We start from the raw sequence: 17,832 nt of genomic DNA, 5'->3' as shown, positions 1-17,832 counted from the left end.
TTTACAATAAGGGTGTGCATTTGTGTTGGTCTATATGTATACATACATGGCAAATGGGGGGGGTGCGAGTGGGAAAGTGTGTGTGGTGTGTGTGTTGCTATAATACAGGAATACACTATGGATGTGTGGGAGAGTGATGAGGGGAGGAGGTGGAGGAGGAGAAGAGAGTCATTGTTGATATGGATGCGACCATGCGCGATTTTTTTTGTAAATGCGTGATAAAGCTAACCAAGACTCCACCACGTGCTCAGGGTATCAAAGCTGATGATAGCGTTAGGATTAGCACAATCCACCTGGATAGGATACTCTGTAGTGTGCTATAATATATGGGGTTAGTTCATGCCACCACCCATGATCATTATACAATCTTTTTACCTTTGGCATGCCGATGGTAGTATGGGCCGACTTTGAATGGAAGGCTGCCAATTTGCCAAAACCCTGACGGCTGATCAGGCGGTAATCCGTGTAACTCAATAACCAGTTTTCAATTACGGCTGCATGGACACCAGCTGCCACCTGATCAACAGGTTCCTCATCCTTCAAAAGTGTTCGATTATGCGTAAACTTGGGTTTCACCACCTTGCTTTCAATGTGTTCAATGGGTAACCCTGTGGTCACCATGGTAACGTCCTCGTATCCTTCATCGCCTAAAAATTCTTGTGCTTTGGTCTTGTCGTGATTCAAAGACATGAATTCATCGCGTAAATGGACCGAGTCGGTAATAAGGAAGTAGACCACTTGCTTATGGTGAGGTAGTCGCTTGGCTTCACGTAGTTGATTGGCACATGTCATAAAGTAGCTCCAGTCGGAAAGGGTGGTTTGATCCTTGCCAGGGTTCACAATCCCGTTGTCACCTGTACGAATCTATTATGTATAGAATGAAGATGATGGTTATGATCATGTTGCAAATGAGATCCTATTATACACATGTGTGTGCGCTTACCTGCAAACCAATACTAAGGATGCTTTCCATTTCAAACATGTTCTTGTAAGCTTGAATGAATTGTCGAGGACCTGCAGTGGGTCGGAACAAGAAATCGATAATGCAACGGAAAGCATTCTCCTTGGAAAGACCCATAGCTGCTAGCTGATCTTGATAACGTGTGGACTCTTGGAATGTGCGAATGACAAAAGCGCGATTCGAGTGCCATTCAATATACTATGACAACACAACATGAGCATAAAAAAAAGGACACAATAAAGACACCTTTGACTACTTTACCGAAGCGTTCCAGAGTGTTTTAAAGTCTTGATCAGGGCCATCGGGGAACATGAGTCTACCAATAGGACCCCATTTTTGATTCAGCGTATCGATATGTTTATAGCCTAAAACGCTATCATCATCCGACACATTGGTAAAGGCACTTTTCATCTCTTCAGGATCAAAGCTCCAATCAATCGATGGTTTCTCAAACAAGTCTTCAAGGGCCATTGGATTGCCTTGTTCCCAGTTTGCAAAATAGGCCCGGTCCGTCATTAGTGCATAAAAGAACGTGGATACCATGCCTAAAGTTGCATGGTTTAGTATGACAGCCTGCAGCAGCTTTGGATGTATACTCACCATTCATTCGATCGGCTAAACCACCACATCCACGACTGCCTCGATGTAAAGGATCTTCATGGCATACATAGGACACATAGCCTGGATGTTCTTTTTCAAGCACATCCAACTCGCCATCTTGGAAGCGTAGATATTGTTGGATACGTTGTTGATGCAAGTTCATATAATTCGAGTGCCATGTTCCACATTCGTCCTTGTACGTTTCCGTATCGTCGTGAAATCCATGGTTGGCATGCCAACCATCGCAATATTGGTTATAGTCATAACCAGATGCCTTCTGCACGGCATCTAAAAGTGAAGCATCGGGTGGTGGTGGTGTATAGGATCCGTCGGCTGTAGGTGGGATTAAGGTATCGACGTCAAGCATACACGAGCTGTTTCGTAGTACTGTCTCATGTTGATAATATAGCTTTGGATCATAGTTGTATTTGGATGACCACAGGAAACGGCCTAAAGTGTTGTTGTATAAGATAAAAAAGCGACATGATTGCCTCTTTTCTTTATGTATGTACCTGGAAACATAAAAGAACCGAATCCCATTGTGATAACAGCAACCAGGCTGAGGATGGTCAATGATTTGGCTAGTTTGTACCAAAATAGGGCAGTGTCTTGCTTCACGCCCATGGTGATAGTATGTTTGGTAAAAAGATAGGTGAAATGAAAAAGAGCAAAAACGTAAACGTATAAAAGATGAATGGTCCAGATGACGAGAGAAAAAGGATCGTCGCTGGGATTTTCGCAAGTAACACAAGAATCGACGGTTTCTGTTACCCAAACCGGTCTTTAAAAAATAATCTCAATGGACTAAATAACCAGGTACATACTTGCGCACGCACACCCGCTCACACAGACACGCTAATATCTGATAATAGGATCAAAGTTGAGCTACAATGCTTGGCATCTCATTTTTATTCTATCGGCGTGTCATGATTGTAGGGGTGGATCACCAGGGGAGTATACAAGTTTGGCTACCATCACCATTTCCCAACTCATTGAGCTTACCTGATAAAGCTAGGTTTTGAAACATGGATGACGGAATAATGTGAGATAGTCGATCTTTTTGAAACATGAGCCAAGACATTATATACACGTTTTTAGATTGACCTATAAACTAGTCAATCCCGCTTCCAATACTTTTCCATCATGCTACTTATCACAGCTGTTGTGAGATGATCTGCAAGGTGAAGGATTTAAGCCAAGTATGCCGGACCACAAGTGGTCATTGTATCACATTCAAAATCCGGTACTTACCGGAGACAGGGAATGAGGAGAAGAGAATCATAAAGTTCGTCGATCATTTGTATCTGGCAACTGTTGGGCCACTTTATTTAATGAGACGGAGTAGAATAGAGTGGATGTGTGCAGTATTTAGGCATGCATGTGCTGTAAGGGAGATGGGGGGTGTGGAAGAGAAGAAAGGGATGTTCATTAACCACATGGGAACTATTCCAAGAACTCGTCTGTGCTCCTCCTCCTCTTCTCCTTTTCTCCTTCTTTCAATAACATCAACCCTTTGACTTTCAAACCAAAGATGGCAAAGTCTCCAGAACCCAGATTTTTCCATAATCTACCGTACTAATTGACGCATCCGCACCATCACCTCTGTTGCATAATGTGTGCCACCACTACCCAAATACATCCACTTTTTTCCCTTTGTAGGAGGTGTGCGTACATGTATATAAATGTGTAAGTATTTTATCATTGGTTTGTCACATGATCAAGCATTCTCTTCTAATTCTCGGATACATTCCCAATCGCCCTTTGCGTTTTCTCTCCAAAGAGTGACCTTGTTATCACCACAAGAGACAGCCAATACATTGCCTGACAAGGACCAGCTCACTCGCCAAACGACATCAGGGAACTTTTGTCCAAGGCTCTTTTTGGCCCACTTGGCCGTGGGGGTATCTTGAGTCCAGATCAACACAGACTTGTCCTAAATAGCAATCACGCAAGTTAAAGTCCCATCTATATCCACACAAAAAAGACATGTGATGATTCTCTGTTGTACCTGAGAGCAACTTGCGAGATAACTCTTTGGCAAACCAATGTTGGGAGCATAGGCAATATCTCGAACCCAATCCGAATGACCATCCAATGTTTCTTCTTCCACCCACGACTTGGCATCATCCCTATCCATCCACGCGCGTTATTATTATTATGCGTCCTTTTTGGTAGAGCAACAGCAACTACTTACTTCCAGTTCCAAATCTTGACCAAATTGTCACATCCAGCCGAAACAATCTTTTTGACCAAGTTGACATTGGGAGGTGCACCACCACTGGTTTGAACCAAAGAACCGGGCATAGCAGATGGAGCCCATGTGACAGCATTGCAACCAATACCATGTGCTTCAATCATGTATGTTTCCCAAGAGCCATCCTCTATGATATGGATGAGCATCCCGTCCAATGCACTCTTTTCTTTTACTTACCACGATACTCGAGAACAGAAATCTTGCCATCGGAAGAAGCACAAGCCAACATGGCACCCAATTCATGAGGAGCCCAAGCAACCGAATTGACTAATCAAAAAGAAAACTCAATCTCTCTATTGTCGTCCATCCTCCATGTTCTTTGTTACCTGAAGCTGTGTGAACGTTATGTTCCTTGATCCGTGTCCATACATTGTTTTGTTCTTTCCAGATAAACACTCGACCATCATACGAACAGGACGCCAAAATGGATCCAAACTTGGGATGTGCCCATGCAACTTGCCAAACAGGTGCTTCATGTCTATTCATTCAATGGGGTTTAATAAAGAGATATACATACTACACGCGCGTGAGTCCTCCTACCCGGTCAAGGTTTCTACCAGACGTTGGGAATCGCCATCAATATCGAAAATCTTGATGGTGTGGTCTGATGAGGCAGTAGCGAGACGACGTGAATAATAGTCGAGTTGAGCATCATGCTAGGATGAGTCGTTAAAAGGTTGCCAAGTTGGAAGCAGTAGTGTCATGGTGTGCTTACAATCATGTCCTCATGGTGGGTCTCCACCGTTTGCGTCGCTGTTTGTGACTAAGAGAGGTCGTGTCAATGAGATTGACTATCACTTTATGCATGCTGCAATGTGGTTTACCATGCTGGCCAAGGTGTTGTGATGCGTATATAAAGGAACAAGTGAAGCGAGTCGCGCGGCTTGCCACGTATTGAAATTGATGCCATTAAATTCACACACACAGCTGTCCACTGCTTGCTACCATCCCCAGACTCCGATCATCTTGATTGGCTTTGTTCATATCCTTTGTTTTAGAGCATCCATTGCAATCAATGGGACACACCCAATATAAGATAGCTTATTCGGATAGATAGTGAGAGTGTGTGCCCGACCGACAAGGTTCGACTTTGTTCTTCCCTTTCCCTTGTCGATTTTACAGTGATTGAATGTGAATACGAGTGACTTTTTGTATCTTAATGTGGTCTTCTTAGGTTAGCCATATCACACCGTTGTCGGCTTCAGATTAGTGCTCCAACAAAGTAAGAATTGAATGTCTATTATGGCATGTTCATGCGTTGAAAGCACTTTACTTTGTAAGCCCACTCAGCGAATAAAGGTATCATCTTGTCAATCATGTACATACATGCGCCTTTAAGGATTGAGATACTCTAAAAATGATCACGATAGTCCACCCATACAGCGCTGCCAAGACATGTACCAGCCCATACCACCCCTATGGTAGCTATAAGAGGTTGGCACAAAAGTGGTCAATTTCACAAATCCTAGTCACCCACTGACGACTTGGAATGTCAAGGATAAAGTTGCATCACGTGCAGGATGCAATTCTGCATTTTGCACGTGTAGCCAATCTCATTGCATAAAAGTCGTCTTTCTCTGTCTCAGTACTTATTGACAACGCGTCAATCCTTCGACTTCTTTAAGAATACCCAAGGTTAGTAACAGTGTCTATGTTAAGGCTACTGTACTGCCGCAATTTTAGCTGGCATAGGGTAGAATGCATAAACAACATACATAGTCGCAATCGCCTCCCTCTCTCTTATCAAGCCAAATGACACGTTGAATGAACAAGCAGCTTCAGCTACCTTCGTTTCATTGCGTACAAGCAATGACTCTATCATCCTTGATTGCATACGAAGGTGCATGGCTGGTCTACCACCGACAGCTAAGTATGTATGTCTTTTCTTTTTCACTTTATCCTCCCAACACCTTTCCATTTTACATGTGAATCATTTCACTCCGCTAGCATGCTCCAAAAGGTGATAGATACTTTTTCCACACCAACCAGCACTCACATGATGATGCCATACACAATAAAACGCTGTATTCTATTCCTAATCGAATAATGGTACGCAAGGAGCTACTAGTAAGCCATTGAGCAATAGGCAGTCAACTTTGGTTTTTTGGTATTATCATTACTGGTTTTATACCGAAAAGCAATGCCCCAATGTTTGTAGATGACCTACATACGTATTTCTTATCGGGAGGAAGAACAGCATGTATCCATTTCTACATGACGACGATGTATAAGATCATCATGGCATGATGAACATAGCCACTTGGAAGCGTATTATCTATTACGTACCATGCTGCCATACACACCATTATGGCGCCAGGCGTTCATCGGATTGTAAAAATGTGATTGGGAGAGAGCAACTTCTAGGTGGTTCTATATTACAGAAATGAAAGCGCGCAGTTTTCATTATCACCACAACAGCAACCCTCATTAAAAGGTCACTTCTCTTGTCGCATTGAAAGGAAACATGAAATGCATGTATAGGATGAGATGATTCAAAAGGTACGATTCAAAGCAACCCCAGCCACGTTGACTCGAGGAGAGAGAGGGGATTCATGTGAAGAACGCTGTGGACTTTTTGACAGGGTATATAAAAAAAGAGTTTGTGGAACCATTTTGCACCGCCATGTTTAACATTGGCTTGTGTAGCATGGTGTGTGGCACGCACACGCGTATGAGAGAGAGAGAGGGCCGTTATGAAAATTGCATCGGCAAAAACATAGCTCTGTTGTACAAGAAAAGTGTAATGCATTGGCCAATGATATAACTGGATAATAGAATATGGATGCATACAACGAGGAAGAGCGACGAAAAAAGAGCGTGTATAAAATAGTATATAGGTTATGTACAATGAAAAATGTCTAAAAGTGTATGTGTGGCAGGACTCAGCCCCACCCATCAATAATGAAGCCCACCAGGGGGAGGGGGGGGTAAAAAGAAGGAGTGGAGAGAAAAAAGAGAGGAGGAGGAGGATATAGTGGATGATGATGGAGCTCCCTGATGGAGAACAAAGAAAAAACATTAACAATACAATGAGTGAGTGAGAGGGTGTATGAGGTATACTACATGGGAAAATAGAAAGAAATTGGATCATCATCATTCATGAAGAAGAAGATGGGTCAATGAGTTGTTGTTTTTTGGCATTAGACCAAAACACATCATGCAATCGATAAATGTAACCAGAAAAGGTGGATCCTTTGCTTCCAATAAAGAACCATCCACGACTTGCGACTGAAGCATCCACCAAAGGAAGCAAGAATTTGCGCATGCTGTTGCCTGTGTTGGGATCCAAGACACGATCCAATGCATCCCATGCTTCCAATGAAATCACTTCATCCAATGTAAATGTGCAAGGATACCGTTGCCATATCGGGGCAAATGCTGGATTGTCGCGGGGCAACCGTGCATCGGTAGCAAGGTAAATCATGGTAGCATCACCGCTTTTTGCCATGGTCAAACATTGTTGCAAATTAGGTGGCGATGATGTTGGTGTGATGACTTTTTGCTGTTGTTGTTGACTGGTGCTGCGGGATTCCAACGCTTTGCCGATTTGAGATACGATGCTGTAAATATTTTCCGGCAATGCCTTGACAAACCATCCATCACCCGATCTATTATCGCATACACATCAGCGTGTGACAACATTTGGTTTTGTTTTTAGCCATTGGCTTGTACCGTACCTGACATGTAATCCAATAAAGTTGCCTTGTCCACCCAATGTTTCCACAATTTGTTCTGCTACGGCCAGCACAGCAGGATGTCGATACGTGATGCTCCGTTGAAGCGTACGAAGGAATTCATAATGTTCAGGGCGTCGAATAGGTAACTTGCCAGTACCAAAGAGACTCGAGAAATGAATCAGCTTTTCTTGTCGCTTGCGCAATTCGAAAATATCAAGGCTTTCAGCGTATTTGCCCAGTCGGTGCGACTTGCGTGGTGTATCAAAGATGCGCCAGTCGTACCGTGTCGCTCCTATTTTTGGTGGTGGTTGGTGGTTAATATACATGTATACACACACACACACTGTATAGCCATTCACAATTTACCTTTAAAGAATAAAATGTCACCATCGACATAAGAGCCATTGCCTTGATCAGGAACACCCGCACGACGAATATGATACTTTTCATCCAACCAATCGAAATCCGAACGTTCTCGTAATACAATGCGTACATGTTCCTTGGCCCATGACAAGTCAAAGATTTCATCAAAGGGCACAACCGAATGACGTGATCGATCAGGACAAGGCACATCCCAAAATGCAAGGTCGTCAGCAAGGAATTCACAAATATCAGTGGCGGGCATCGTTGAATCATTTTCCTTGACAGGGTCGTGTAACATATGTTCCAGGTGTAATTTCCCAAAATAGCTCCAGCCAAACGCCTCTCCCAGCAACGCTCGAGGAAGGATCAATGTGCGATTCAGGTACCATGCCAACAAGATGCCATTCTCCACTAGAAACAAGATGCAATTCAATACAACATGCAATGATGAAAAGAGTGCAATGATAGTTACCTTGAATAAGTTGATTCTGGAATCCACTATGAGTAAAGAATGTAATAAACTTTTCATTTGGATCATATGAATGTGCATCATCCTGTTGTTGCTCTTGTTCAATAGGTGGTGTGGGTGTTGGTTGTTGTTGTTGCTGCTGCTCGTCGTCGACGACATTGTTGTTATCGTCATTGTCAGGTTGATTCGATAAAGTGTATATACTACTTTCTACAATGGCATCGGTGGGTGGAGGAGGTGCTGCTCGATAAGAAGGTAATGTTGCCGGTCGTGTATACTGCCATCGCCAGGATGGTTCAACAAGATCGGGGTCGTCAATGTCGGATGATAGTCGAGGGATGACGAAAAAGAACAAGTAGATTATGGATAGGACTGCCAGTAACGTCACTTTGCTTCGAAAAATCATCGAGGGGTGGATGTGTATATATGTGTATGTGTATGCGATAAAGAAAAAGAGAGACTGAGGCTGGTGTGTGTGTATGTGTGTGTGTGCGTATCAGGAAATGGAAGGAGGGGAAAAGTATATGGGTGTGTGTGTGTATTATTATGTCCGTAAAGTAAGGGAAAATGATATGAAATATACACACACACGCAGCAGCAGCAGCAGCAGTAAGGAGATTAGTGAAGGGAAAAAAAGTTAAAGGAAAAAGGAGCAAGTCAATAACAAGGAGTATATATATATAGAGTAGATGAGAAGGGAGTCGCTGCCAATATATAAAAGAGGAGCAAAAAGTCGTGGCTGGGTACGTGCGTTGCGTTGCCATGACATTAAAGCACCACTGATGAAACTGAGTCTAACAACGCGCGTTTCTTTTTTCGGAGACCCACTTCGGGGAAAACTTTTTTCACCTTCAAAATCCCGTACAAGTGCGTGAGTGAGTGAGTGAATGCGTTTTATTGTTTGGCTACACAAAAACATATGCGTGGAACTGATTGATTATCTTTTCCTTGGGTGTCTCTTGTATGCATAAACAATACCAATCCCCAACCTTATAAAAACAAGACGCGTCGTTTCGTTTTCTTTTCCCTCATCTCTCTCTCTCTCTCTTCATTGATCTTTTTCAACCCCCCTACTCTTTTTTATCATGTCGTTGGCCAAGCAAAACTTCGCTACTGCCTCTGAGGAAGCTCTCAACCAACAAATCAACACTGAGTTGCAAGCCTCTCAAGTGTATCTTTCCATGAGCGCATGGGCCCAACATACCTCGGTTGCCCTTCCAGGTATAACAACCAATGGATCCCCCTTTGTCTTTCTCACGCTAACTTGTTTTCTATCCTAGGCTTGGAAAAATACTTTCGTGAATCCGCTCAAGAGGCAAGTTGATGGCATTGTTGTTGACACCTTTCCTTCCTTCTTACACAAGTCAACTTTAGGAACGTGACCATGCTCAAAAGCTGATTGATTATGTCAATACCCGTGGTGGCAAAGTGATTTTGCGTGCCTTGCAAGCACCTGAGGTACTTTTGTTGTCGAAGGGATCTTTGTTTCTTTACTCACACGCGCAACATAGACCGATTGGAAGTCTGCCAAGAATGCAGTGGAAGCGGCTCTTCAACTTGAAAAGGGTATGAATAGATATGAAACAAGAGAAAAAGTGATTCTCATACGTTTTCTTGTCATAGATGTCAACAAGTCATTGCTTAATCTCCACAAGATCTCGGATGGCAACAATGATCCTCAAATGTGTGACTTTATTGAAAAGGAGTACCTTGAAGAACAGGTTACTGCCATCAAGAAATTGGCTGACATGGTCACTCAACTCAACCGCGTGGGCGAAGGTAAATTGCACACGCACACACACTCAATAGTACGCGTACATGTATATCTCAACATGCTCTTTTATTAGGCCTTGGTGTGTACCTTTGGGACCAACAACTTTACGATGATGGTACTGGTGCTGGTAGCCGTGCCAGAGCTTAGGTCGATGACTACTACAACTACCACTACGGGTTGTTTACTACCAACAATAAAAGCCTGTGTGCGTGTGTGAAATAGTTCAAATTGAAATTTCCAGGAATCGCATTCAAGTGTGTAACATAAATAACGCGTGTATTTGTATTTTTGATATGTATTAAGCGGGTAAAAGACCTGAACGGGTTTGGAAATCGGCATAAAACTGGAGCATTTCTGGTGTGATGCGTCGTTTGAAGGACCCCAGTGCTTTTAGAAAGTGTCGTCGCTTGATCTGTAACACACACACACACATGTATAAATAAATAGAGAAATGAAACAACATATGACAAAAACTTTACCGAATCGATATGCACATCCTCTTCCATGGCAAACAAGGCTGCTTCTTGACATAGTGCCACTGCTTCTGCACCTGAACATCCTTCGGTCTTTTGGGCCAATTCGTCAATGTCCACATCCTTGTCACAAGTCATTTTGGCGATTTGGATTTGAAAGATGTCACGACGGGAGTCATAATCAGGTGGACCCACGTAAAGAATACGATCAATACGACCTGGTCGAAGTAACGCGTCATCCTAAATAAACGCGTCCGTTAGTTCCCCGCCCTCTTTTATATCATCACTATTATCACTTACAATGATATCCGGTCGATTGGTAGCAGCCACCACGGTCACATTTACCAAAGGTTCAATGCCATCCATTTCATTCAAAAGTTGAGAAAGCACACGATCTGCTACTGAAGTCCCACTGCCATCCGACCCGCGTTTGACAGTAAGCGCGTCAATCTCATCCTATAAAAGTATTAGCTTTGTATGTAAGTAAGGGGTCATGTGCATGTGTGTGTGTAAAGATAAACTTACAAAAAAGACAATGGAAGGCGATGCAGCTCTTGCTTTACGAAACACTTCACGAACAGCCTTTTCAGATTCACCAACCCACTTGCTAAATAACTAGCGAGATAAACATACTTTTAGGATAAACACACGCACATGATGTGTATGTATATACCTACCTCGGGTCCTTTGACAGCAATAAAGTTTGAACCTGCTTCCGTTGCCAGTGCTTTGGCCATCAATGTCTTGCTACAACCAGGTGGACCATATAATAGAATCCCTTTTGGAGGACGAATGCCCATACGTTCAAATGCTTCTGGATGCTATAATAGATGGCATATCAATGATGGAATCAAACATGTTTCTTTCTCTCTATATATATACCTTTAATGGCCACTCAATGGATTCCTTTAGTCTATCCTTGATGTAAGCTTGTCCGCCAATATCAGCCCAATACACCTTGGGTACTTCAAGCATGATCTATAATACAAAAAGTTCAACGTTTTGTTGCATCCTTCTTTTTTCTCTCTACCTCTCGCATTGCACTTGGTCGAATACCAGTCATGGCGTCATTCATATCTTGTAAAGTCACCTTGAGATCCACTTTGGATTCTACAGTGTAACGTCAATAAATGTGAATGATGCATGTAGGTATGTGTGACATGAGCTTACCCGATTGAGCATTCCGCCGAATACAAAAAAGACCCGCTTCTCTACATACAGCCGCCAAATCTGCACCTACATAGCCATGCGCTTTGCTTGCAATTGTATTGATATCCTCTTGAGTGAGCATATTGGGTATCCGTTTCAACAAGGTGGTGAGAATGGATAATCGTGCATCGCTATTGGGAATACCTATAAAGAAGAAGAAAAGATGAGTAAAAAGGCGTGTAGGATAACCCCCCAACCCACTTTTACTTGCCAATTTCAATTTCACGATCAAATCTTCCTGGTCTTCGAAGCGCTTCATCCAAAGCATTGGGTCGATTGGTGGCACCCAAGACTACAATACGATCCGCTGTTGTTGTTGTTGTGGACGTTTCATTGGCACGCGATGTTTCCACACCATCCATCAAAGTAAGCAAAGTTGTCACCACACGTTTTTCCAATTCGGTAGGAGCCTAATCCTTCATGTCAACAAACACCCTAGTATGCTGCCTGGAATCCATTTTCTTACCTCATCACGTTTGGGACATAGGGAATCAATTTCATCAATGAAAATAATAGAAGGGGCCCGTTCCCTGGCAACCGCAAATATGTCACGTAGCTAGGCACACATTGTATGAGCAAAATCCTTGAATAAGGGGTTCCTTTACATACCTTTTGTTCTGTTTCTCCATAATATCGACTAATGATTTCAGGACCATTAATGACCATCACATGGGCTTTGGTTTCTTGTGCCACTGCTCTTGCAATCAATGTCTTGCCTGTGCCAGGTGGTCCATATAATAATACGCCCCTTGGTGGTTTCATGCCTAGTATTATGCACCCGTCAGTATGCATCACATACACACCACCCACTTTACCTACCATATTTGACAAATAATTCAGGATCTTGTAATGATACCTCCACCATTTCTCGCACTTGATTGATTTGTTTCCCTAATCCACCAATGTCCTGATAACTGATAGGCTTGGATTCTTGTTGTTTCTGCTGCTCATGATCGGTATCCTTATCATCGGGAAGCAAGACAACCACTTGGGTGTTGGTAGACATCAGCGCCATGGGAATATCAGGATGGATCTTTTCCACTCGTAGTCGTCGTAGTTGACCCATATAACGCACATCCATCACATCGCCACGTGTCACATAACGTCGATCGCCTATAACATACCATTAATTCACATGATGCATAATGTCCTTTCTTTATATACTTGCATAAGGTCTCTTGTAAGTAAGATGTCAATGTTGGATTCAATGTAAATTCAGGCATGGCCAGGATTCGTAATGTCACTCGAGTAGCAATGCTGGTGGTATCGGATGATGGTGTATACTTTTCAACATGGATGGGATCGCCCACTTGGAATTCGCCTGCAAGTCGTGTAGCCGTGCTCATTTCAATCACTAAAAATCATGCATGCACATGTGCGTGTATGTGAGAGAGAGGGTATAGACGCTACAAGCATCATGATTTACCATCCTTATCCAAGGTCAATGATGGCCATGCTGTTCGCAACACAAACTATTCATGGTAGTACATACACACACACATGTAAGGACTTTTGGACGTACAGCAGTCAGTGTCTATGAGGAGAATACCTTGTCGGGAGAGTCAGCATGTTTGACAAGCACACGATCACCGGTAGCCAATGCAAGCTGTTGCATGGACTCGAGTGGGATCAAGACACGTTGGGCATGGATCTTGGCATTACTTGAAGCGACATGAAAGGTAACCATAGTCCGCAACACACACACGCGTTTAGAAAAGGAAGAGGTGAAAGCCCCGGCGCCGCCGCTTGTCACTGAATTTTGTATCCTATGAGTGGGATGGGCCAATCACTGTCGACTTGACAACATTTTCATTAAGATATGAGGAGAGAAGAAAACATGTAATTTTTTATTGCCAATGCATCATGCCATCGTCCATCCAGTCTTTTCATGTTGTTGACTCCATCTTTGTTGCCTACTACTACGATTACTAGCAGCAGCAGCAGCATTACTACTACTACTACTACTATTACCATGCATGGCAGGCTCAAAAGAAGAAGAAATGATCCCGTCCCATTCAAGATCTTGACGTGCATACGGTGGTGGATGTCCTCGAACGCGACGATGCAAACTATGTACCATGCTATGACTTCTTGAAGGCATCATATCGGAAAGTTGAATACTGCTGTTACTCCTCCGGTGGTTGTTATGATACGAAGATCGCCTGCTATGAGGAACTTGTTCTTTCCAATCACCATCACGTTCTAAATCCACCTTGTCCCAGCAATCCCAATCACTTGAAGGACCACTACTACCACCACTAGCTGCTGCTGCTGCTGTCACCGGATGTTGTTTGATGGAGGAAGAGGAGGGATAAAATAACGAGTCTTGTTGTTGGGTATGTTGTCGGTATGCATGGTGATGATTGCGTGGGGTCGTAAAAAGAGGTAATTCTCCAGCCACATCAGCAGAGACTAATTGAATGGGGGGTGGTACTTGCATGGATCCAAGGGTACTGGCACGTGGTCTACCAGAGGCTGAGGTGGTGGTGGTAGTAGTGGTTGTTGATGTTGTCGTAGGTGGTGGTATCATGATGCCAGATTGTATACTATTACTACTCGTAGTTGTCGTCGTACTGGCAGTCGTTGTTGTTGTCGTAGGCATCCCTTCATAACATGTCGCTAATCCATCAGGTGGTTCTAATACCCTTGGTAATGACATGCCATTATACGATCCTCGATGATGCAGTAACCGTGGAGGTTGTATGGAGGAAGAAGAAGTGGATGCTGATGGTTGATTCTCGTTCGTCGATTGTCGCATTGGGAAAAACATGGAATTGTGAGTGTAATAATTGGGAAGGCTGGATGAATACGCAGTTGTTGCTGCTGCTGATGAGGATGATGATGATCCAGAAAAGAAGCGATGGCTGTTATTCTGAGGATGATCATATTCAGAGATAGGTGCCATGTATGGACTTGATGCTGCTGCTGCTTCATCCAAAATCACTGGTAGCGTAGGTTGCTGTGATGGTTGTGGAGGTGGCGGTGGATGATGAATCTTGATGGGGGAATGAGCTGGTTTGCGAGGTGTGTAGGGAGCAGGCTTAAATGGACCAGTGAATTCTTCACCAGTGATGAATGGATGTTGTTTGGCTTGTTGCGGTGACCATCGTTCAAAATGATTCAAATTGAGCAATCCTTGAAGGAAATCAATAAAAGCAAGTCGACTTTGTTTCTCTATTTTTCATTTGTATGAGCCCAACATTCCATGAAAACAAAACCACTCCTTACCCTTTTCAATCTCCTTGGCTGTCATGGATGCTTTCCTCATGATAGGATAATTATTGATCAGATCAGGCAACGTCCTCGCAGAAAAGTATCGTTTGGATGGTTGTTCCATTTTGCCCTGCTCTCGAGAATACTGCTCCAATGATCGTAGCCGATACTTTTTCTCTCCATTCTCGTCAATGTATCTTTCAAAGTATCGATGTGCATTCTTCCCCATCTCAATCATATAATTCGGCGGCACGCTATACATGTACACAAACGTTAATGCAACATGTCACATACCCATCGTTTACCACCCTCTAACTTACCCAAGCATTTCCACAATACGAGATACTTGGTTATATTCCGAGCTACCAGGAAACAATGGTAACCCTAGAAACAGCTCCGTAGCGATGCAACCCAGAGACCACATATCAATCGCACTCGTATATGGTAGTCCGACCAAGACTTCGGGAGACCGATAAAAGCGAGATTGGATATACGTGTACATGGTTTGTGCTTCATGACATGCACTGCCAAAATCAATGACTTTGATCGTGGGTGATTCGAGGCTAAGCATACTTTGATGAGTATAATGAACAACATGATCCTCATGTACGTACTTTTTCAAAAGGATGTTTTCTGGTTTCAGATCACAATGAATGATCCTTGCTTCATTCAACACGGTCATTGCATCCAAGATTTGTGCTGTAAACACCCGAACCAAATTGGTCGATAATCCACGAAACTGATTTTGCTTGATGAGCTCATACAAGTTGACGGATAGCAATTCAAACACCAAACATAGATGTTTGTGATGAATAAAGGTGTCCATCAATCGTAAAATGTGATGCTGGTCCTCTGGATCAAATTGATTGTTCAACTACATCTTCCATGTCAATATCTCCATGCTTTTATGTGTGCACCTCTTTTTTTTTACCATTTCCAAGATGGCCACCTCCATCATGCTTTGTTTGGAATAGGCCGTCTTGTTCTTGACCACCTTGACAGCCACAATTTGTTGCGTCTTGATGTTTTTGCACTTGACAACCTGACCAAAGGTGCCTGCACCCAATACATCCAAAATCACATACCTATAGAGCATCATTGAATATACCCCGCGTCGTTATCATCATCCGAAAAAGTAAAGACTTACTTGTGTCCTTGAGCACCACCCAGGATATCATTGACATACAAGATGTAATCAAAGTCCTCATTGTCGTATCCATCATTGGCAGCCGGTTTGCTCGGTTTGGTAAGCACGCGACGTGGATTATGACCTGAATTGTACTTGAATCCCTGATTGCATTGCTGATAGGTCAAGCTTAGATTCCTTGTCATGGCTAGCAGGGGCTAAAGTGAGTTTCAGTTTTTTCTTCTTTTTGAAAGAGAGAATAAAAATCGTGTCTAGTTGGATGTACATTACTTTGTTATTGCTGCTGCTGCTGCTACTTGTCGTCGTCGTTGCTGCGGCACGGAGACTAAATGGATACGGCGATGATAATGATGATGATGTTGACGATGACGATGATTTGATTTTCCAAAAGGCACCGGATTTTATAGGTGAAGTTGGCCTATAGATGGGTGATAATGGTGGTGCTGATCTTAAGGGTGAATACAAAGGCGAGGATTGTTGTTGTTGTTGATAGGTGGGTGTTCCAGGGTAACGGGGCGATAACATGGGTGAACCAGCGGCTGCTGTTGCTGATAATGAAGGTATGTGATGTTGTTGTTGAGGTGGTGGATGTAGATTGGTGTTGATCGCAGGCAGACTAATGGATGCATGCCGAGACAAGGATGAAGATGACGATGATGTGGATGTTGTTGATGAAGGTTGTTGTTGTTGTCGATTGGTATTCGTTGCTGTTTTTGTTCGTTGTGAAAATCCATTGAATGAATGTCGATAATCTAAAGGTGTTCCAATATGCTGTGGTGGAGGTGGTGGAGGTGGACCTTTGTTCATGGTCTTTGATTTGGCACCTTCGTCCTGTTGGTCCCCAATCGTAATCCCGATATAGTTGGTATCTTGGAATCCTTGTCTAAACGTAACATGAGTGTCGCTTTTGCTGGCTGCTTGGCGAGATGGTTCCATGATTTTAAAAGGGCAGCTCTAGATGCCAAAGGAGATGGCAAATAACGTATAATGTGGGGGAGGAAGCGACCAAGGTGGATGGGAAAATGTAACGTAAAGAGAAAGAGCTTGTTGTATACGTGGACGTAGGGTGGTGAGAAAAAGAGAGACGAGAAAAGAAAAAGAGAGAGAGAGAGAGAGAGAGCGACGACAGCGAGAGAGAGAGAGAGAAAAGAGAGAGGAGAGGAGAGAGCGAGAGAGAGAGAATAGTGTATGTGTGTATCCAGTCAGCAAGCGAGTGAGAGTTCCATATGCGGTGTGGCTGGAGTCTAATAACATACACACCGCATGGCTCCTTTTCGCATAGTTTCATCTGCCGATGTGGGTGTTTAGGTACTTGATGTCACGTGAGAGAATGCTGGTTTGTCGTTTTTAAGGAGTCTTATCGATGAATTGGCGTCTTCCAGCAAATATGTAATTGCATGAAAAAACAACTATGCTGTGGAGCTTTGAGATGGCAACGTCGTTGTCAGGCAACGTTAATTTTGCAGCAGGGTCGATGAAAGATGTTAACGAGGTCATTCACCACAATAGGGATACGTTAGCTTATAAAATTGAAAGCAAATGATAGCAGAAACAAAGAGTAGACATTGCTCTCATAGGTCAAAGAAGAGGTGGAAGCCGTTGTTGTATCAACTCATGGGACCTATGATGGCCGCACAGGGAACATTTATGCATGTGCACTATGCTTATCGACAATGGTATCAACGACTTTTA

At 43.2% G+C, this 17,832-nt stretch overlaps 6 protein-coding genes across 6 annotated transcripts; 1 reads left to right on the top strand and 5 right to left on the bottom strand.

Annotated features, from left to right (window-relative positions):
* Nucleotides 1-224: 224 nt before the first annotated feature.
* O0I10_010021 (uncharacterized protein) lies at nucleotides 225-2,185 on the bottom strand (the record flags this gene model as incomplete). Its single annotated transcript, XM_058490004.1, has 6 exons — nucleotides 225-317; nucleotides 376-864; nucleotides 944-1,159; nucleotides 1,223-1,506; nucleotides 1,562-2,011; nucleotides 2,074-2,185. 6 exons carry the CDS (start codon nucleotides 2,183-2,185, stop codon nucleotides 225-227), a joined length of 1,644 nt encoding a protein of 547 aa, XP_058339239.1.
* A 1,093-nt stretch (nucleotides 2,186-3,278) lies between these two features.
* Nucleotides 3,279-4,642, bottom strand: O0I10_010020 (uncharacterized protein; the record flags this gene model as incomplete). The annotated part of the gene is made up of 8 exons (XM_058490003.1): nucleotides 3,279-3,494; nucleotides 3,570-3,690; nucleotides 3,756-3,942; nucleotides 3,993-4,082; nucleotides 4,142-4,293; nucleotides 4,356-4,471; nucleotides 4,531-4,578; nucleotides 4,640-4,642. 8 exons carry the CDS (start codon nucleotides 4,640-4,642, stop codon nucleotides 3,279-3,281), a joined length of 933 nt encoding a protein of 310 aa, XP_058339238.1.
* Nucleotides 4,643-6,912: 2,270 nt separating this feature from the next.
* O0I10_010019 (uncharacterized protein) lies at nucleotides 6,913-8,730 on the bottom strand (the record flags this gene model as incomplete). The annotated part of the gene is made up of 4 exons (XM_058490002.1): nucleotides 6,913-7,423; nucleotides 7,493-7,784; nucleotides 7,859-8,266; nucleotides 8,328-8,730. The coding sequence occupies 4 exons, from the start codon at nucleotides 8,728-8,730 to the stop codon at nucleotides 6,913-6,915; spliced, it is 1,614 nt and encodes a 537-aa protein (XP_058339237.1).
* Nucleotides 8,731-9,409: 679 nt separating this feature from the next.
* Nucleotides 9,410-10,245, top strand: O0I10_010018 (uncharacterized protein; the record flags this gene model as incomplete). Its single annotated transcript, XM_058490001.1, has 6 exons — nucleotides 9,410-9,545; nucleotides 9,605-9,639; nucleotides 9,699-9,782; nucleotides 9,836-9,890; nucleotides 9,948-10,103; nucleotides 10,172-10,245. The coding sequence occupies 6 exons, from the start codon at nucleotides 9,410-9,412 to the stop codon at nucleotides 10,243-10,245; spliced, it is 540 nt and encodes a 179-aa protein (XP_058339236.1).
* A 151-nt stretch (nucleotides 10,246-10,396) lies between these two features.
* On the bottom strand, nucleotides 10,397-13,467 carry O0I10_010017 (uncharacterized protein; the record flags this gene model as incomplete). Its single annotated transcript, XM_058490000.1, has 15 exons — nucleotides 10,397-10,510; nucleotides 10,578-10,811; nucleotides 10,872-11,027; nucleotides 11,097-11,186; nucleotides 11,249-11,392; nucleotides 11,454-11,549; nucleotides 11,602-11,681; nucleotides 11,742-11,924; nucleotides 11,992-12,190; nucleotides 12,247-12,336; nucleotides 12,390-12,544; nucleotides 12,600-12,893; nucleotides 12,949-13,134; nucleotides 13,207-13,252; nucleotides 13,330-13,467. 15 exons carry the CDS (start codon nucleotides 13,465-13,467, stop codon nucleotides 10,397-10,399), a joined length of 2,205 nt encoding a protein of 734 aa, XP_058339235.1.
* A 174-nt stretch (nucleotides 13,468-13,641) lies between these two features.
* O0I10_010016 (uncharacterized protein) lies at nucleotides 13,642-17,076 on the bottom strand (the record flags this gene model as incomplete). Its single annotated transcript, XM_058489999.1, has 7 exons — nucleotides 13,642-14,954; nucleotides 15,009-15,247; nucleotides 15,314-15,556; nucleotides 15,608-15,867; nucleotides 15,925-16,078; nucleotides 16,141-16,337; nucleotides 16,411-17,076. The coding sequence occupies 7 exons, from the start codon at nucleotides 17,074-17,076 to the stop codon at nucleotides 13,642-13,644; spliced, it is 3,072 nt and encodes a 1,023-aa protein (XP_058339234.1).
* Between the last annotated feature and the right edge of the window lie 756 nt (nucleotides 17,077-17,832).

Source organism: Lichtheimia ornata (assembly GCF_029851405.1).
Source record: "Lichtheimia ornata isolate CBS 291.66 chromosome Unknown scaffold00063, whole genome shotgun sequence".
In the NCBI taxonomy this organism is placed as follows: domain Eukaryota; kingdom Fungi; phylum Mucoromycota; class Mucoromycetes; order Mucorales; family Lichtheimiaceae; genus Lichtheimia; species Lichtheimia ornata.
This window is presented reverse-complemented; position numbering and strand designations above follow the sequence as displayed.